Genomic DNA, 15,212 nt, shown 5'->3' with positions numbered 1-15,212 from the left:
TTACCAGATCAGTGATGATTCTGTTTTTAATTTCTGAGAAACCTCCGTACTGTTTTTCACAGTGATTGCACCAGTTTGCATTCCCTCCAACAGTGCATGAGGGTTCCTTTTTCTCCACATCCTCACCAACATTTGTTGTTTCTGAAAGGTAGATAATTTCAAGGCCATGCTTACTCAACATATGATCAAACCTTGAAACATGTTTTGAAAGGCTTGGGAAGTAATACAGATACCTAAGTAGGACAGTTTGAATGGATGAGCCCTTTTTTGTTTGTTTTTTATAATAGACAAAACTTTTATCAGTTTATTCAGGTAAGTGGCATTTAAGTTCCTTACCTGTAGACTTGCAGTTCTTAACTGGTTATTTTTGGATTACATACTCCTTGGATACTCTGATGAAAGCATTGGGTTCTTATTTCAGAGAGATAAACATATACAGTGATATGCTGATAAATGTTTAGCAACCCACTTTTCAGGGGGAAAAGCCCTGATTTTTGGTGTTTGCTGAGTTCCATGGTGTAAGTAACTCCCACGCTGGCCATTTTCAGGCTACATATATGGAGTTGGTAAGAAAGGTACACAGTCTGCTTTGGGTAGCAGTAGGAGCTGGCTCCCAACATGCCATAGACCTTTTAAAGCCCAGTCTTGAATTACAATTAAAAACTGTTCTCAGAAGCTTGTTTACTTCCTGCAGTGAACTGGCCACTGTTTTGTCCTTCCACTAGTCTGTATTGAGACATTATTGTTAAGTTGTATTATTATACTTGTTTCTTTTTTTTTGTATCCTAATCAGGTTTGTATTATGCATCAACACTACAGTATTTTATTAATAGGATGTTTAATAAATGTGTTGAGTTGAATCCTCTTCCATAGTTAGGACTTAAGACCCAGAAAAGGGCATCACTGTCTTATCTTAGAGTAAAAGTGACTGTTAGACTGGTGATATGTTTTAATGTTTTACAAAGCTCTTTATGAAATCAAATGAAGGCAAATAAGACAAACAACTATATTATTTTAGTAGTATTTTCAGTTTTCTTAAATATTATCCCTGATGTGTTCATTCATTCATGTAAAGAAACCTTGTTAGATTACTAGGAAAATTATATTAGTGAGATGGTAACCTGTAGATTACTTAGGTTATTTCCATTCTGGGTTTGTTTCAGGTTTTAGTTAGTAGAATTAACTTTAGAACTCCTGTAACTGTTCTCAACCTGTCACACCTAGTACTTCCTTTTTATTATATCTGAATTGTAACAGGTCTTCTATTAAAACAAAATATAACCTGTCTATATGTACAACTTAAAATCAGTATAATACATAACCCATAATATAAAGAAACTATTATGATAATGTGAATAATTCCAAAATACTGATGCGTGGGCCTGACATACCTTTTAAAATGAAAATGCTTCCAAGGGAATAACAAAGAGTATTTAATTATGACCTTTGGCAACTGCATATTTCCTATCTGAAATTTTGTCTTGGGAGCTCTAGGTCTGTACATCCATCTATGAATTAAACCCATCTACCTGAATGAGTTTCATCCACTTAATTCATTATCTTTCCTTCTTAATCTGTTTACCTTCTGAAGTTTCTCTCTTGGTGAATGGTACCACCCATTTATCCATCCAGGGCAGAATCTTGGGAGTTCTTGACACCTTTCTCCCTTGCCTTTTTTTTTTTTTTTTTTTTAAAGATTTTATTTATTTTATTTGACAGACAGAGAGATCACAAGTAGGCGGAGAGACAGGCACAGACAGAGGGGGAAGCAGGCTCCCTGCTGAGCAGAGGGCCCTATGCGGGGCTCCATCCCAGGACACTGAGATCATGACCTGAGCCGAAGGCAGTGGCTTAATCCACTGAGCCACCCAGGCGCCCCTCCTTTGCCTTTTATATCAGACACCAAGCCTTGCTGGTTTTTACCTTTTTAACTTCTCTGGAATTGATTTTTTTTCCATGCCTTAGTTTAGGCTTTAATTTTTTGACATTTGTATTATTGCTGTAACTGTTTAGTACTGGCTTCCCTGCCTCTGCTCTCTTTTTCTTCTATTTTGCCAAAGTAATTTGTTGCTTCTCTGCTTAAAATGACCAGTTAGGGGTTCCTTATTGTTCCCTGGATAAAAAAATTTGCTGTGAGCTACCAAATCGATTCTGTCTATTGGATTAAACCTTTTTAATGGTGAGTGGCTACAGCAGTGCCACAGGGCAGCTTCTGAAGTGTTGCTGGGAGGAATGCGATGATGCAGGCTTGAGGGCAAAGGTGCAGCTTTGTTGCCGTCCTTGTGCAGTTTCACAAGACACACAGGGTCCTTTGTCATCCTGCGTGTATACCAGGAATGATTGACTCCCTGTAATTCCCCACAACAAAGCATTGGTAATTCACTTCTGGGTGCTTTTTTCATAGGGTGTTCCTCAGTCTGGAATAGCCTTTTTTTAGTCCTGTTGCTTCAAATTCTACTACATGAAACTATTTCTGATTCTTCTTTCCTCAGACCCGGCCCTGTCCCTACCAAATTATCATTGCTCTGTGCTCTTCACTGATTTACCTTATAATACTTCTTTTATCCTGTTTATTATACTTTTGTTACTCTTAATGAAAACTACTCTGTATTAAAATTGAATTATCTTAGGGCACCTGGGTGGCTCAGTGGGTTAAAGCCTCTGCCCTCAGCTCGGGTCATGGTCCTGGGGTCCTGGAATGGAGCCCGGCGTCGGGCCCTCTGCTCAGCAGGGAGCCTGCTTCCCTTCCTTCCTCTCTGTCTGTCTCTCTGTCTACTTGTGATCTCTGTCAAATAGATGAATAAGGTCTTTAAAAAATTAAAATAAAATTGAATTATCTTATGTACATCTCCAGTATCTAGCATGGGTTTGGCTCCTGGGAGATACACATTTACTGTTTGTTGAAAGGTTAAATTGTGTAAGGAGTTTGTCTTGGACTGACAGACTAGTTTATTTTTCCTATTTTGTGATTCTCTGTTGTTATGTTGTTTATCCCCCCCCCATCAGAATCATCAGATTCAGGCACATCTGTGAGTGAAAATAGGTGTCACCTTGAAGGTGGGAGTGATCAAAAGGTAATCTTTGAAATGAACACATTCTTGTTTGATGTTTCTTGAAAGTTAGGTTATTTTTAATTATTTTTAGCTTCCTGGTGTTAAAAGTTCGTTTTTGTTTGTTTTCCCCTCTTGGATGCTTAGGACCCTGTGCAAGAGTTGCAGGAAGAGAAACCTTCATCTTCAGATTTGGTTTCTAGACCATCTACCTCATCTAGAAGGAGAACAATTAGTGAGACAGGTATATATGATTATTTAACACTTTAAAACAGCTTTTTACTCTTTATTCTCTAATAAAATTAATGCATTTAGACTTAATGAAATTGTGCTTTTTTTTTTTTCTTTAGGTGAATTTCTGAGTTTCATTCTTTTTTTTTTAAAGATTTTATTTATTTATTTGACAGACAGAGATCACAAGTAGGCAGAGAGGCAGGCAGAGAGAGAGAGAGGAGGAAGCAGGCTCCCCACTGAGCAGAGAGCCCAATGCGGGGCTCAATCCCAGGACCCTGAGATCATGACCTGAGCCGAAGGCAGCGGCTTAACCCACTGAGCCACTCAGGCGCCCCTCTGAGTTTCATTCTTAATTTATGTGATTTATTTGGTTTAAAAATTGCTTTCTTAGCAACATTTTTCTGATTGACTATAGCAGGCACAGTTTCCGGGCTCCACTGGAATTCATAGTTAGCCAGCAGCCTTTTATTCAAGGTAATAGAGAACAAGTGTATAAACTCTTATTTTAGTCCTTAGTTACCTTACCAGTTAAAATATTTGTTGTTTCTCATAAGTGACAAAACACACCACTGAGTTTAAAATAAGCAAAATGAGTAACCTTTAGACCTGAAGATGAGATAAAATAGCTAAAATATTTTTACAGAGAAAAGGTAGTGGAGGAGGCTATTGCCTGGTCAGAAGTCATACTGACTAAAACTGTATGATTCAGATGAAAGAAGAGTTCAGCAGATCAGTGAGATAGAATAGACAAACCTGGACTAGAGTGTACATGAGGGCAGAGGGTGGTAAGGACAGAAGATGTTTTGTTAACTCCATGGGACTGGAACAAATGGTTAGTTATCTGGGGAAGAAAAAACAAGTTCTGTCTGTACCATATGCCAAAATGAATTCCAAATGAGTTTTAAAGAGAAATGAGATAATGTATTTGAAGGATATTCACCTTAAACTTGACAGTGCTATACCCTTATTACATAAAAAGTTCCCTTATGGGGCACCTGGGTGGCTCAGTCGGTTAAAGCCTCTGCCTTCCGCTCGGGTCATGATCCCAGGGTCCTGGGATCAAGCTCCGCCTTGGGCTCTCTCCTCAGTGGGAAGCCTGCTTCCTCCTATCTCTCTGCCTGCCTCTCTGCCTACTTATGATCTCTATTTGTCAAATAAATAAAATCTTTTTTAAAAAAATCCCCTGTAAGGGCACCACCTGGGTGGCTCAGTTGGCTAAGCAATTTCCTTCGGCTCAGGTCGTGATCCCAGAGTCCTGGGATCGAGTCCCGCATTGGGCTCCCGGCTCCATGGGTAGTCTGCTTCTCCCTCTGACCTTCTCCCCTCTCATGCTCTCTCTCAATCAAATAAATAAATAAATAATCTTAAAAAAAAAAAAAATTCCCTGTAATTGATTAAAATACTAAAATCCATATAGCCAAAAGGGAAAAAACCCAAGATTTTCATAGTAAATACAAATGACTGATAAATAGGAGGGAGGGGATGGATTTTAGTGATTTCGCTTTATACACAATAAAAAATACAGAAGTGTCTTTCCTAGGCTATCAAATTAGCAGAGATGAATTTTTGACTCATTCTTGTTAGCTTGTGTATTGGTACTGATGTACTATTGGTGTATCTGTTGGTATAAGTTGGTGGTATTAGACCTTTATGGATTATAAAAAGGTTTGTAGTTCTTATTATTCCGGTAACTGTACTTCTAGAAATCTATTATAGAGCTATAATAAGAAATTCAAAGATTTTATATGTAGAGACACTAATTATAGCATCATTTATAATTGAAGATATATGGTAGAAAATGTTATCACTCTAGTTCAGGCCATTGCCATATCTTCTTTGTCCATAGTAACAGCATTCTGATTTTTCTTGCTCTTGCTTTTGTGTTCCATCATGTAGTACTGAAAGAGATGGAAAAAAGTAAATTGAATTGTAACTCTTCCCACTTGCCGCTTTTGTTACTTCAGATAAAACCCACACTTTTTGGGGCACCTGGGTGGCTCAGTTGGTTAAGCATCTGCCTTTAGCTCATGTCATGCTCCCAGGATCCTGAGATCCAATCCCACGTTGGGCTCCCTGCTTAGTGGGGAGTCTGCTTCTCCTTTTCCCTCTCCCCCTGGCTTGTATTCTCTTTCTCTCTCTCTCTCTCAAAGAAAGAAAGAAGAATCTTAAAACACCACACTTTTTCCCTCAGCCTACAAGGCCATAATCTACCTTTAACCTGGGGCGCCTGGGTGGCTCAGTGGGTTAAAGCCTCTGCTTTTGGCTCAGGTCATGATCCCAGGGTCCTGGAATCAAGCCCCGCATCGGGCTTTCTGCTCAGCAGGGAGCCTGCTCCTCCTCTCTGTCTCCTTGTGATCTCTGTCTGTCAAATAAATAAATAAAATCTTTAAAAAAAAAAAATCTACCTTTAACCTGGTTTTTGGCCTTTTCCCCCCACCTTTATTGTTTCCACTGTACTAATTAATTGGTTCCTCAAGTCAAAAATTCTTCCTTCTTTAAGGGTGTTTGCAGACAGATTTTTTTTTCTGCCAGCAGTTCTTCCTGTCCCTGCTTATATGATCAGCTCCTCATTTTTCTGTTTTTGCTTAAAAGTGACCTTCTCAGAGAGGCTGTCTCTAGTCAGCCAGAAAAGCTATTCTCTCTTCCTTTCCTTAGCTCCCTGCTTGTTTTCTCATAGTACTCATTATATATAGCTTATATATAATGAGCTTATTATAGCTTATAAATAATTATGTTTCAGTTGCCTTGATATTTGAAATTAAACTGGTGGCAGGGATGATGGCTGACTTCACTTTTGTATACCCATGGTCTAGCACTGTGCCAGACAATAAGCAGGTGCTCAGATTTGTAGACTAAATTGTTGAATTAAATGAACAGTATAGGAGCATGTGGGTGGTTCAGATGGTTAAGCATCTGCCTTTGGCTCAGGTCATGATCTCCGGGTCCTAGGATCCAGCTCTGTGTCAGGCTTCTTGCACACTGGGGGTCTGCTTCTCCCTCTCCCTCTCCCTCCTGCTCATGCTCTATCAAATGAATAAATAAATTGTTTTTAAAAAACAATAAATTGTGTATGAACCTATGTCACAGACACCATCTTCTGCAGCCATTAAAAGTAATGTAAAAGAAGATTTCAGAGAAAACCACTCCCAAATTGTACATTTTAGTGTGGTTCAAATACATTTTTAAAAGGAAATTTTAAAAACTGGAAAATTATTACAGTAAAATTTTAATGGTAATCTCAGTGGTAGTACTACAGTTGATATACATTTAAAAATTTTCTATTTTTTAAAGATTTCTATAATGAGTAATACTTTAATAGTCACAAAAAAAGCCCCAAATGTTATTTATGGAGGTAAAAATTATGAATCAGCATGGTTTAGGCTTCAACCAAGATCACCTTTTGCAGGGCATACAAACATGACTAAGAACTTTTATTAAGAACTTGTGATCTAGGGGTGCCTGGGTGGCTTAGTGGGTTAAAGCCTCTGCCTTCAGCTCAGGTCAGAACCCCAGAATTCTGGGATTGAGCCTTGCATCGGGCTCTCTGCTCAGTGGGGAGCCTGCTTCCCTGCCTACTTGTGATCTCTGTCTGTCAAATAAATAAATAAAATCTTAAAAAAAAAAAAAAAAGAACTTTTGATCTATTTATTGAGATCAACACAGAATTACTTAAAATATAGGATATAACAGTGGGGAATTGAGGAAAAAGAGGTCTTCTGGCTAGATAGGTCAAGAGAAGGAAATGGAGTGAGCAGAGGTGTGCGAGTTGTACCCATTTCAGGCATATGGATTATAGTTTATTTAATCCCATAACTCTGTTTGATACTTATGTACAAGGCTGCAGTGAACACCTTGCCACATACATCCTTGTGGTTATGCAGGTATTTCTCTTTCAATCTCTAGGATAGAGGTTGCCCACAAAATGTATTATTTTACATTTCTGCCAACAGTGTATAAAAATGTCCTCTCAAATCTTTTGAAACTCTCCCTCATTTTAACTTTCATAATTCTTACGGGTGAAAAATGGTATCTTGTTTTAATTTGCATGTCCTTGGTCAGTAAGAGATAGGAGATTTTTTCATATGTTTATTAGTTCTTTGTATTCTGTAAATTGCCTTTTCATATCTTAGATTTTTTTTTTTTTATATTCATTTGAGACAGAGAGCATGTGTGAGTAGGGGATGCAGAAGGATAGGGAGAAGCAGGTTCCTGCTTAGCAGAGAGCCCTGTAGGGGATCCCCAGGATCATGACCTGAGCCAAAGTAGACACTTAACTGACTGAGCCACCCAGTCTTCCCTTGACTTTTTATTTTTTAAATCAGGTTTTGTTTTTCTTAATTGGTGGGAGAACTTGTATATAATGGATAGTAACTGTTTTATGTATGTTGCGGATATTTTCTCCCAGTTTGACATTTGCTTTTTAAGTTTTATTTTGCTGTGTAAACCTTAATCAACATAGTCTAATCTTGGTAAACTTTTTCTTGAGAGCTTTGCAGTGTTATACTTCCTTACTCTGGTATTATAAGAAAATTCTCTTACAAGTATTTGGATGGTTTTATTCTTTGTGTTTGGCTCTTTAATTCACTTGGAAATTATTTTTATATTCAATAACTACATGGTAAGACTCATTTATGTTCCTGACAGATTTGGTAACATTCCAGGTCAGAGATAATTCATTATTTAAAATAAAAGAAACCATCACTGGTTTTGATTCCTATTGAAAATACAGGGTACTGAGGAAATTGTGGAATGTTAAGTATACCTTCTAAGTAGGGGGTGCCAAGGTGGCGCAGTCAGTTGGGCGTCTGACTCGTGGTTTCAGCTCAGGTCGTGGTCTTGGGGTCATGGGATTCAGCCCTGCTTCGGGCTCTGTGCTGAGGATGGAATCTGCTTAAGATTCTCGCCCTCTGCCCTTCCCATTCATGCTTGCTCAGTCTCTCTCTAAAATAGGTGGATCATTAAAAAAAAAAAAAGACCATCTAAGTAAATTAAACATTTTTCGTTCTTTTCAGAAACAAATCTTAAATCCTACAGTATGCTTTTTTAAAAAAATTTTTATTTTTTAAATTAACATATAATATATTATTAGCCCCAGGTGTACAGGTCTGTGAATTGCCAGGTTTACTCACTTCATAGCACTCCCCATAGCACATACCTTCCCCAGAATCCATAATCCAACAACCCTCTCCCTACCCGCCCCCCAACCCCACCACAGCCCTCAATTTGTTTTGTGAGATTAAGAGTCTCTTATGGTTTGTCTCCCTCCTGATCCCATCTTGTTTCACTTATTCCTTTCCTACCCCCCAAACCCCCCACGTTGCTTCTCAACTTCCTCATATCAGGGAGATCATACGATAATTATCTTCTCTGATTGACTTATTTTGCTAAGCGTAATACTAGTATGCTTTTAACAAAAATTTAGATTGGTTCATGAAAGCTCTACATGTGTTAAATTAGTTGTGATATGGGCGCCTGGGTGGCTCAGTGGGTTAGGCCTGTGCCTTCGGCTCAGGTCATGACCTCGGGGTCCTGGATGGAGCCCCGCATCGGGCTCTCTGCTCAGCATGGAGCTGCTTCCCCCCCGCCCCTCGCCTGCCTCTCTGCCTACTTGTGATCTCTGTCTGTCAAATAAATAAAAAATCTTTGAAAAAAAAAAAAATAAGTTGTGACTTAATGGAGATGACATTCAGAAAGAAGCTTAAAAAAAATTTTTTTTTAAAGTTTATTTACGTATGTACATAAGTTATCTCTACACACAATGTGGGGCTCAAACTCATGACCTCGAGATCAAGAGTCACATGTTCCTCCTACTGAGCCAGCCACATACCCCACAAGTTTGAAAAGATTTTTTAAAATGTAGTGTTCTGGGGGTACCTGGCTGGCTTAGTAGAGCATGTGATTCTTGATCTTGGGTCCATGAGTTGAAGCCCCACATTTGGTGCAGTGCTTACTTAAAAAAAAAAAAATACAGCATTCTTTTTTTTTTTAAAGATTTTATTCATTTACTTGACAGACAAGAGATCTCAAGTAGGCAGAGAGAGAGAAAGAGAAGCAGGCTTCCCGCTGAGCAGAGAGCCTGATGCTGGGCTTGATCCTAGGACCCTGGGATCATGACCTGAGCCGAAGGCAGAGGCTTTAACCCACTGAGCCACTCAGGTGCCCCCAAAATACAGCATTCTGTCATAGCTCTTAGTTGGACAGAACCAGTAAAACTGTTCGTCTTTGAAATAGTAGTAATTGACTCTTTCTATTTAATTTCATTGAAATAAAGTTTTGGTACAAGTAGGTACTTATGGCAGCTCATTTGCTAAATGAATCACAATATAGGGTTTTAATTAACTTCTTTGTCTTTATGTATCCAGAAGAACATTCAGATGAATTACCTGGAGAACGGCAGAGAAAGCGCCACAAGTCTGATAGTATTTCCCTTTCCTTTGATGAAAGCCTTGCTCTGTGTGTAATAAGGGAGATATGTTGTGAAAGAAGCAGTAGCAGTGAATCAACAGGGACGCCATCAAATCCGGTAATCTTTTCATTTTAAATAAAACAAGACTCTTGAGGCACCTAGGTGGCTCAGTCAGTTAAATGTCTGCTTTCTGCTAGGGTTGTGGTCCTGGGGTCTTAGGATTGAGGCCTGCGTGGGGTTCCCTGCTCTGTGGGGTGCCTGCTTCTCCCTCCCTCTGCCTGCTGCTCCCCGCTGCTTGTGCTGTCAAATGAATAAATAAAATCTTTAAAGAAAAAAAAAATAAGACTCTTGTTTTTAAAATCTAGTTTTAGCAGTCCTAATAAGTGTTTGGATAAAATGCACATATATGCTATGCAATTGCTGTCATACACAGTGCTCAATTTTTCTGTCCCATAAAACTACTAGGGCTGGGGCACCTGGGTGGCTCAGTGGGTTAAAGCCTCTGCCTTCAGCTCGGGTCATGATCCCAGAGTCCTGGGATCGAGCCCCGAATTGGACTCTGCTTGGCGTGGAACCTGCTTCACTTCCTCTCTCTCTGCCTGCCTCTCTGCCTACTTGTGATCTCTGTCAAATAAATTAAAAAAAAAAAAATCTTAAAAAAAAACTACTGGGGTGCCTGGGTGGCTCGATTGGTTTAAGTGGCTGTCTTCAACTCCGGTCATGATCACTGGGTCCTTCGATCCCCTGCTCCCAGAGGAGCCTGCTTCTCACTCTGCTTGTGAATGCATGCATGTGCATGCTCGTGCTCTCTCTTTCTCAAATAAATAAATAAGTATTTAAAAATAAAACTACTGTATAGATCATCTCTACTCCCAACCCCAGGTTTGAGGGAAGGGTGGAAGATAGTTGTGGGGTGTGTTGGTAAAGGTTAGTACCGATATTGATGTTAATGTCATTCCAAATATTGGAGAATGTTTGTGAGCCACTGCACCAATAGTAAATTCAAATAAATTGGAGTATAGGGTAGTCTGAGGAATTGTTGTTTTACTTTTTAAAAAACAAGGGAACAAAAACAAATTTGATTCAGTTAGCTGTCTTAGAATTCTAAGGCAGGTTTGTTTTGAAGATTTAGAGTAACAGTATCTTTATTATTGTAACTACCAACAAATTTGTCACCATAGTCTAAGGTACACATTTGCCATACAAAGGCCTAGATATCAGGAAAGGTTTGTTTACTAAGGCTGTGGGATGTAGGTATGTTACTGCATGGATGGTGGGAGAGTGTTAGCACTTTCTGATTATTGATAACAAAATCCCAAAGCATTAGGAGTAAAATTCTTCAGAAATGTTATTGAAAGAAGTTTGGTTAAAAAATCTTTTTTTTTTTTTTTTTTTTGCTAACAAGAATTCCTGACAAATGGAATATTATCTTTCTTGTCAGTAAACATTTGTCTTTACAGTATGAAAAATGGAACTTTTATTTTTAATCTGGCAGTACCTCAGTGTCATTATTTTGGATATTCGTGATCCATTTTATAGTTCCTAGAAGGTGTAGGGGACTGAATCAGTTGTGATAGTAACCTTATTCTTACTTTTTCTGTATTGTTACTTTATACGCGTATTATATTACATTTTTCTCTTCCAAGCAATGATTTTAATGGATACAGGTGGACCCTCCAGAGTTGGGATTTACTAGAGCTGTTACTTCTGTAGGCCAGTAGGTGGCACAGAGAGCAAGTTCTTCAGTGAGTGGGTCTGCCAGTGTTTGCTGTGCCAGGTTCTGTCTGGCACTGGGGTGGAGTGGTAGTCAAGGTAGACACGGTCCTTGCCCTCATCGGGAGACACATCATCAACAATGAAACAGGTAATTGAGACATTTAATAAATGTTATGGAAAAAACAATACAGGATCTTGAGGGCAAACATGCCAGTCTGAAAATTGAATCCAATTAAAGAAAACTTGACATGTACACAAACCCCATGTTTAGATAATTCTTTTCCTTAGAAATGATTTAAATAGGACTCCTGTGCCCTGTTAAACTTACAGTCTTTATTAAAGTTGTTTCAGAATTCTAGTTAAATGATATTTAAAGTCCTTGTTTTTGCTTTTTACCTGGGACACTGCCTTGTTACCAAAGAAACAGGGTATTTCTTTTTCTCTTAGTCCCATCCTATATTGTCTTCTAAAAATTCTATTAAAAACTAAGTTTTTAGTTTTTCAGGCTTAGTTTCTAGTTGTGAAAGCTTTTGGTAGGGCAGGGCTTTCCCCCTTAATTTTGGTTTATCCGATATGAAAATGTTAGCTTCCTCATTTGGTGGTGGTGTTTGTCAGTTTGTGAAGGGGGTTAAAGAAAAGTGCATTTGTTTTCCGTCTTTCTTACGGTTTTAGTAAATTGATTAACTAAGGCTATATTATAGGCTCTGTACTAGGCAGTTTATATATTTCAGTAGCCTCAAATTCCATTTACAGATGGGAAAGATAAACTTGAGGGTTTTAAATAACTTGTTTAAGATCCCATAACTGCCACAGTTGGAATTGGGGCAAAAACCAGGGACTTCTGACTTCAAAATTTAAGATCTTTCTGATGCTTTTTACATGTACAATACTTTAAAGGTTTCTGGGTCATTCTGTTTTGAACATTAGCCAAAATGTTAAAAAACAGCTTTTAATTTACTTTTCTTCATAGCACCCTAGAACAGGAATTGGCAAATTTTCCTGTAAAGGGCCAGCTAGAAACTTTTGGGCTTTGTGGGCCAGTGGTCTTTGTTGCAGCTACTCAGTGTGCTGTCAGGCTTAGAGCAGTTGTAGATGACAGGAAATGGCTGGGCTCAGTAAAACTGGATTTATAGAAGTAGATGGGCTGTAGGCTGTACTTTTGCCAACCCATACCTCAGAAGATACTTGCTGAGACTTCAGTCTGTCTTGTGATTTATCCCCATATTCTAAACTTAGTGCACTAAATTCTAGTTAATTGACATATTCAATTTGTTAGGTTACTTTATTAGAGGTTGTATCCTAGCTTGGTATATAATTTTAACCTGTTAATAGAATCCTTGTTAAGAATTAGAAATGCAGGGGCGCCTGGGTGGCTCAGTGGGTTAAAGCCTCTGCCTTCGGCTGGGGTCATAATCCCAGGGACCTGGGATCGAGCCCCACATTGGGCTCTCCTCTCAGCAAGGAGCCTGCTTCCCCTCCTTCTCTCTCTGCCTGCCTCTCTGCCTGCTTGTGATCTCTGTCTGTCAAATAAATAAATAAAATCTTAAAAAAAAAAAAGAATTAGAAATGCAGCTTGTCATTTTTACTTTTACTACTGCTTTCCTAACTTCACTATAAAAAGTCTTTTAACCTCAGTGTTTATAAAATATTTCATTTTTATAGATAATAGAAATATTAAAGATCATTTAATTCAAACTCCTCTCAGAGATGAAGTAGCTAGCTGTGGTCTTTATAGGTTAAATATGTCCAAGGTTAAATAGCTCCTTAGTGGCAAATCTAGAAGAATGTTTGTATCTTGATTCTTAGACTTTTCCGCTTTATATTCCTCTTTTTTCTAGTTCTAGCTTTGAGCTTTGTGTATGTTCCTCTTGTCAGTGACCGCAAATATTACGGGATTGATGGTCTTACTAGGGTTCTTAAACTATGATATGAGGAACCACATGAGCTGATGCAGAATTTTAAAAATCTAAAAAAATTATGTCTGAAAGCTCTTCCGAAGAGATTATTCTCAAAGTTCATTACAAAATAAATCTCATGGGGTACGTGGGTGGCTCAGTCAGTCAAGCGTCTGCCTTCAGGTTAGGCTCCTTGCTCAGTGAGGAGTCTGCTTCTCCCTGAGCCTCTGCCCTTCCCCCTGTTCTTCTCTCGCTTGCTTGCTCACTCTCTCAAATCATTAAAAAAAATAAATCCCATAATTACTATGTGGATTGTAGCTACTAGCATTCTCCCAATCTGAAGATATAGATTAAGACATGTTTTTAACTCTTAAGGTGTGTATAACTCTGATATCTAAGACTCATGCAAGCAAAATTATGCATAATTTATGTTTAAAATTATAATTATGTATATAAATATATTTAATATGTAAGTAGTAAAGATAATTAAAAGGAGAAGTGCTCTTTTAATTGTGGTATTGACAGAATCTTTAGCAAAAAAGGATGAGTGGGACTTAAAAACTATTAAGTTACTCCAGTGAGAGAGGTAAAGTGTGCAAGTTGAAATGCCAAGTTTGGTTGAGGGAAAAAAAAATGTAGATCTGGCTGATTGCTCATATTTGGGGGATTTGCAGGAGAGGGAGTGTCTGGTTGGAGAGAGGATGAAAATGTTAATATGGTCATGTGTGAACCTTGACTGTCAAAGGGATTTAGCCTTTTGAACGGAGATTTTGAATGGGGAAGAAAATACTGATGTAATAGTAACCCAGAATCTTAATCTAGTGTCATTGTGCAGGGGGATCTAAGGAGGAAATGGGACTGCAGGGATGAGCTAGGAAGCTAAGAGGCCAAGAGATAATGTATTTTAAGTAACTTTTTTTTCTCCCCTCCGATTTTAGGATCTTGATGCTGGTGTAAGTGAACAATCAGCTGATTGGTTGGATCAGGATTCGGTTTCAGATCAATTCAGTGTAGAATTTGAAGTTGAGTCTCTCGATTCAGAAGATTATAGTCTTAGTGAAGAAGGACAAGAACTCTCAGATGAAGATGATGAGGTAGTTTTATTTCTCTAATTATGTCTAAAGTCCTTCAATATTTTCTGTATTCATTGATAGTTGAAATAATAATGTACTCTGATTTCACTTAACCTTTGACTTTTGATTTGTTCAAACTAGAATATTTTGTGGACTTGAAGCTTTTGTAGTTCCATGTTGTCTGATTTATATTCTTGTAACTATAAATGGCATAAAGTCAGTGAACATTCTTGTAATAGTCTTATTTTAAGAAAAATTCCCCTCTTTGGGGCACCTAGCTGGCTCAGTAGGTGGAGCATGTTCTTGATCCTGGGGTCATGAGTTCAAGCCCCATATTTGTGGAGTGGAGTTTACTTAAAAAAATAAATTTAAAAAATACCCTCTGTTAATATTAATTTACTTTAAAAAATATTAATTTACTTTTTATAAGAGTGTGCACACAGTTAAAGTCACTGGAGGTGATTACCTTCAACATTGCTAGCTATTTCATAGTTACTTAATATCTCCATATTTATAAAATAAAAATGCGTATATTGAATTTTTTGCCTTACTCATTTTAAACATCCTGTCTGTTGCCTTTTAACCATAGTGAGTCAGGATTTCATGGTTCTCCACTTTTCCACCCTTAGCTTATTCCATTTGACCTCTGTCTCAGAATTTCTCATATATAGTAATATGTGCTTTTCATTCCTGGTTAAGGAAGAAAGATGATGAATTGGTGCTAATGGGTTTGTTTTATTAGGTATATCGAGTAACTGTGTATCAGGCAGAGGAGAGTGATACAGATTCATTTGAAGAAGATCCTGAAATTTCCTTAGCTGTAAGTATACATCTGCCT

At 38.1% G+C, this 15,212-nt stretch overlaps 1 protein-coding gene across 3 annotated transcripts in view; it reads left to right on the top strand.

Moving 5' to 3' along the window:
• Positions 1-15,212, top strand: part of MDM2 (MDM2 proto-oncogene) — a 28,242-nt gene that overhangs the window by 9,528 nt on the left and 3,502 nt on the right. For all 3 annotated transcript variants that reach the window (XM_032347074.1, XM_032347075.1, XM_032347076.1), the window contains 5 exons: positions 3,007-3,074; positions 3,198-3,294; positions 9,647-9,807; positions 14,240-14,395; positions 15,117-15,194. In XM_032347074.1, coding sequence (XP_032202965.1) covers positions 3,007-3,074; positions 3,198-3,294; positions 9,647-9,807; positions 14,240-14,395; positions 15,117-15,194 — 560 coding nt within the window. The remainder of the gene's footprint in view (positions 1-3,006; positions 3,075-3,197; positions 3,295-9,646; positions 9,808-14,239; positions 14,396-15,116; positions 15,195-15,212) is intronic.

Source organism: Mustela erminea, chromosome 6 (assembly GCF_009829155.1).
Source record: "Mustela erminea isolate mMusErm1 chromosome 6, mMusErm1.Pri, whole genome shotgun sequence".
In the NCBI taxonomy this organism is placed as follows: Eukaryota; Metazoa; Chordata; class Mammalia; order Carnivora; family Mustelidae; genus Mustela; species Mustela erminea.
The sequence above is the reverse complement of the archived record's forward strand: the minus strand, read 5'-3'. Positions and strand labels throughout refer to the sequence as shown.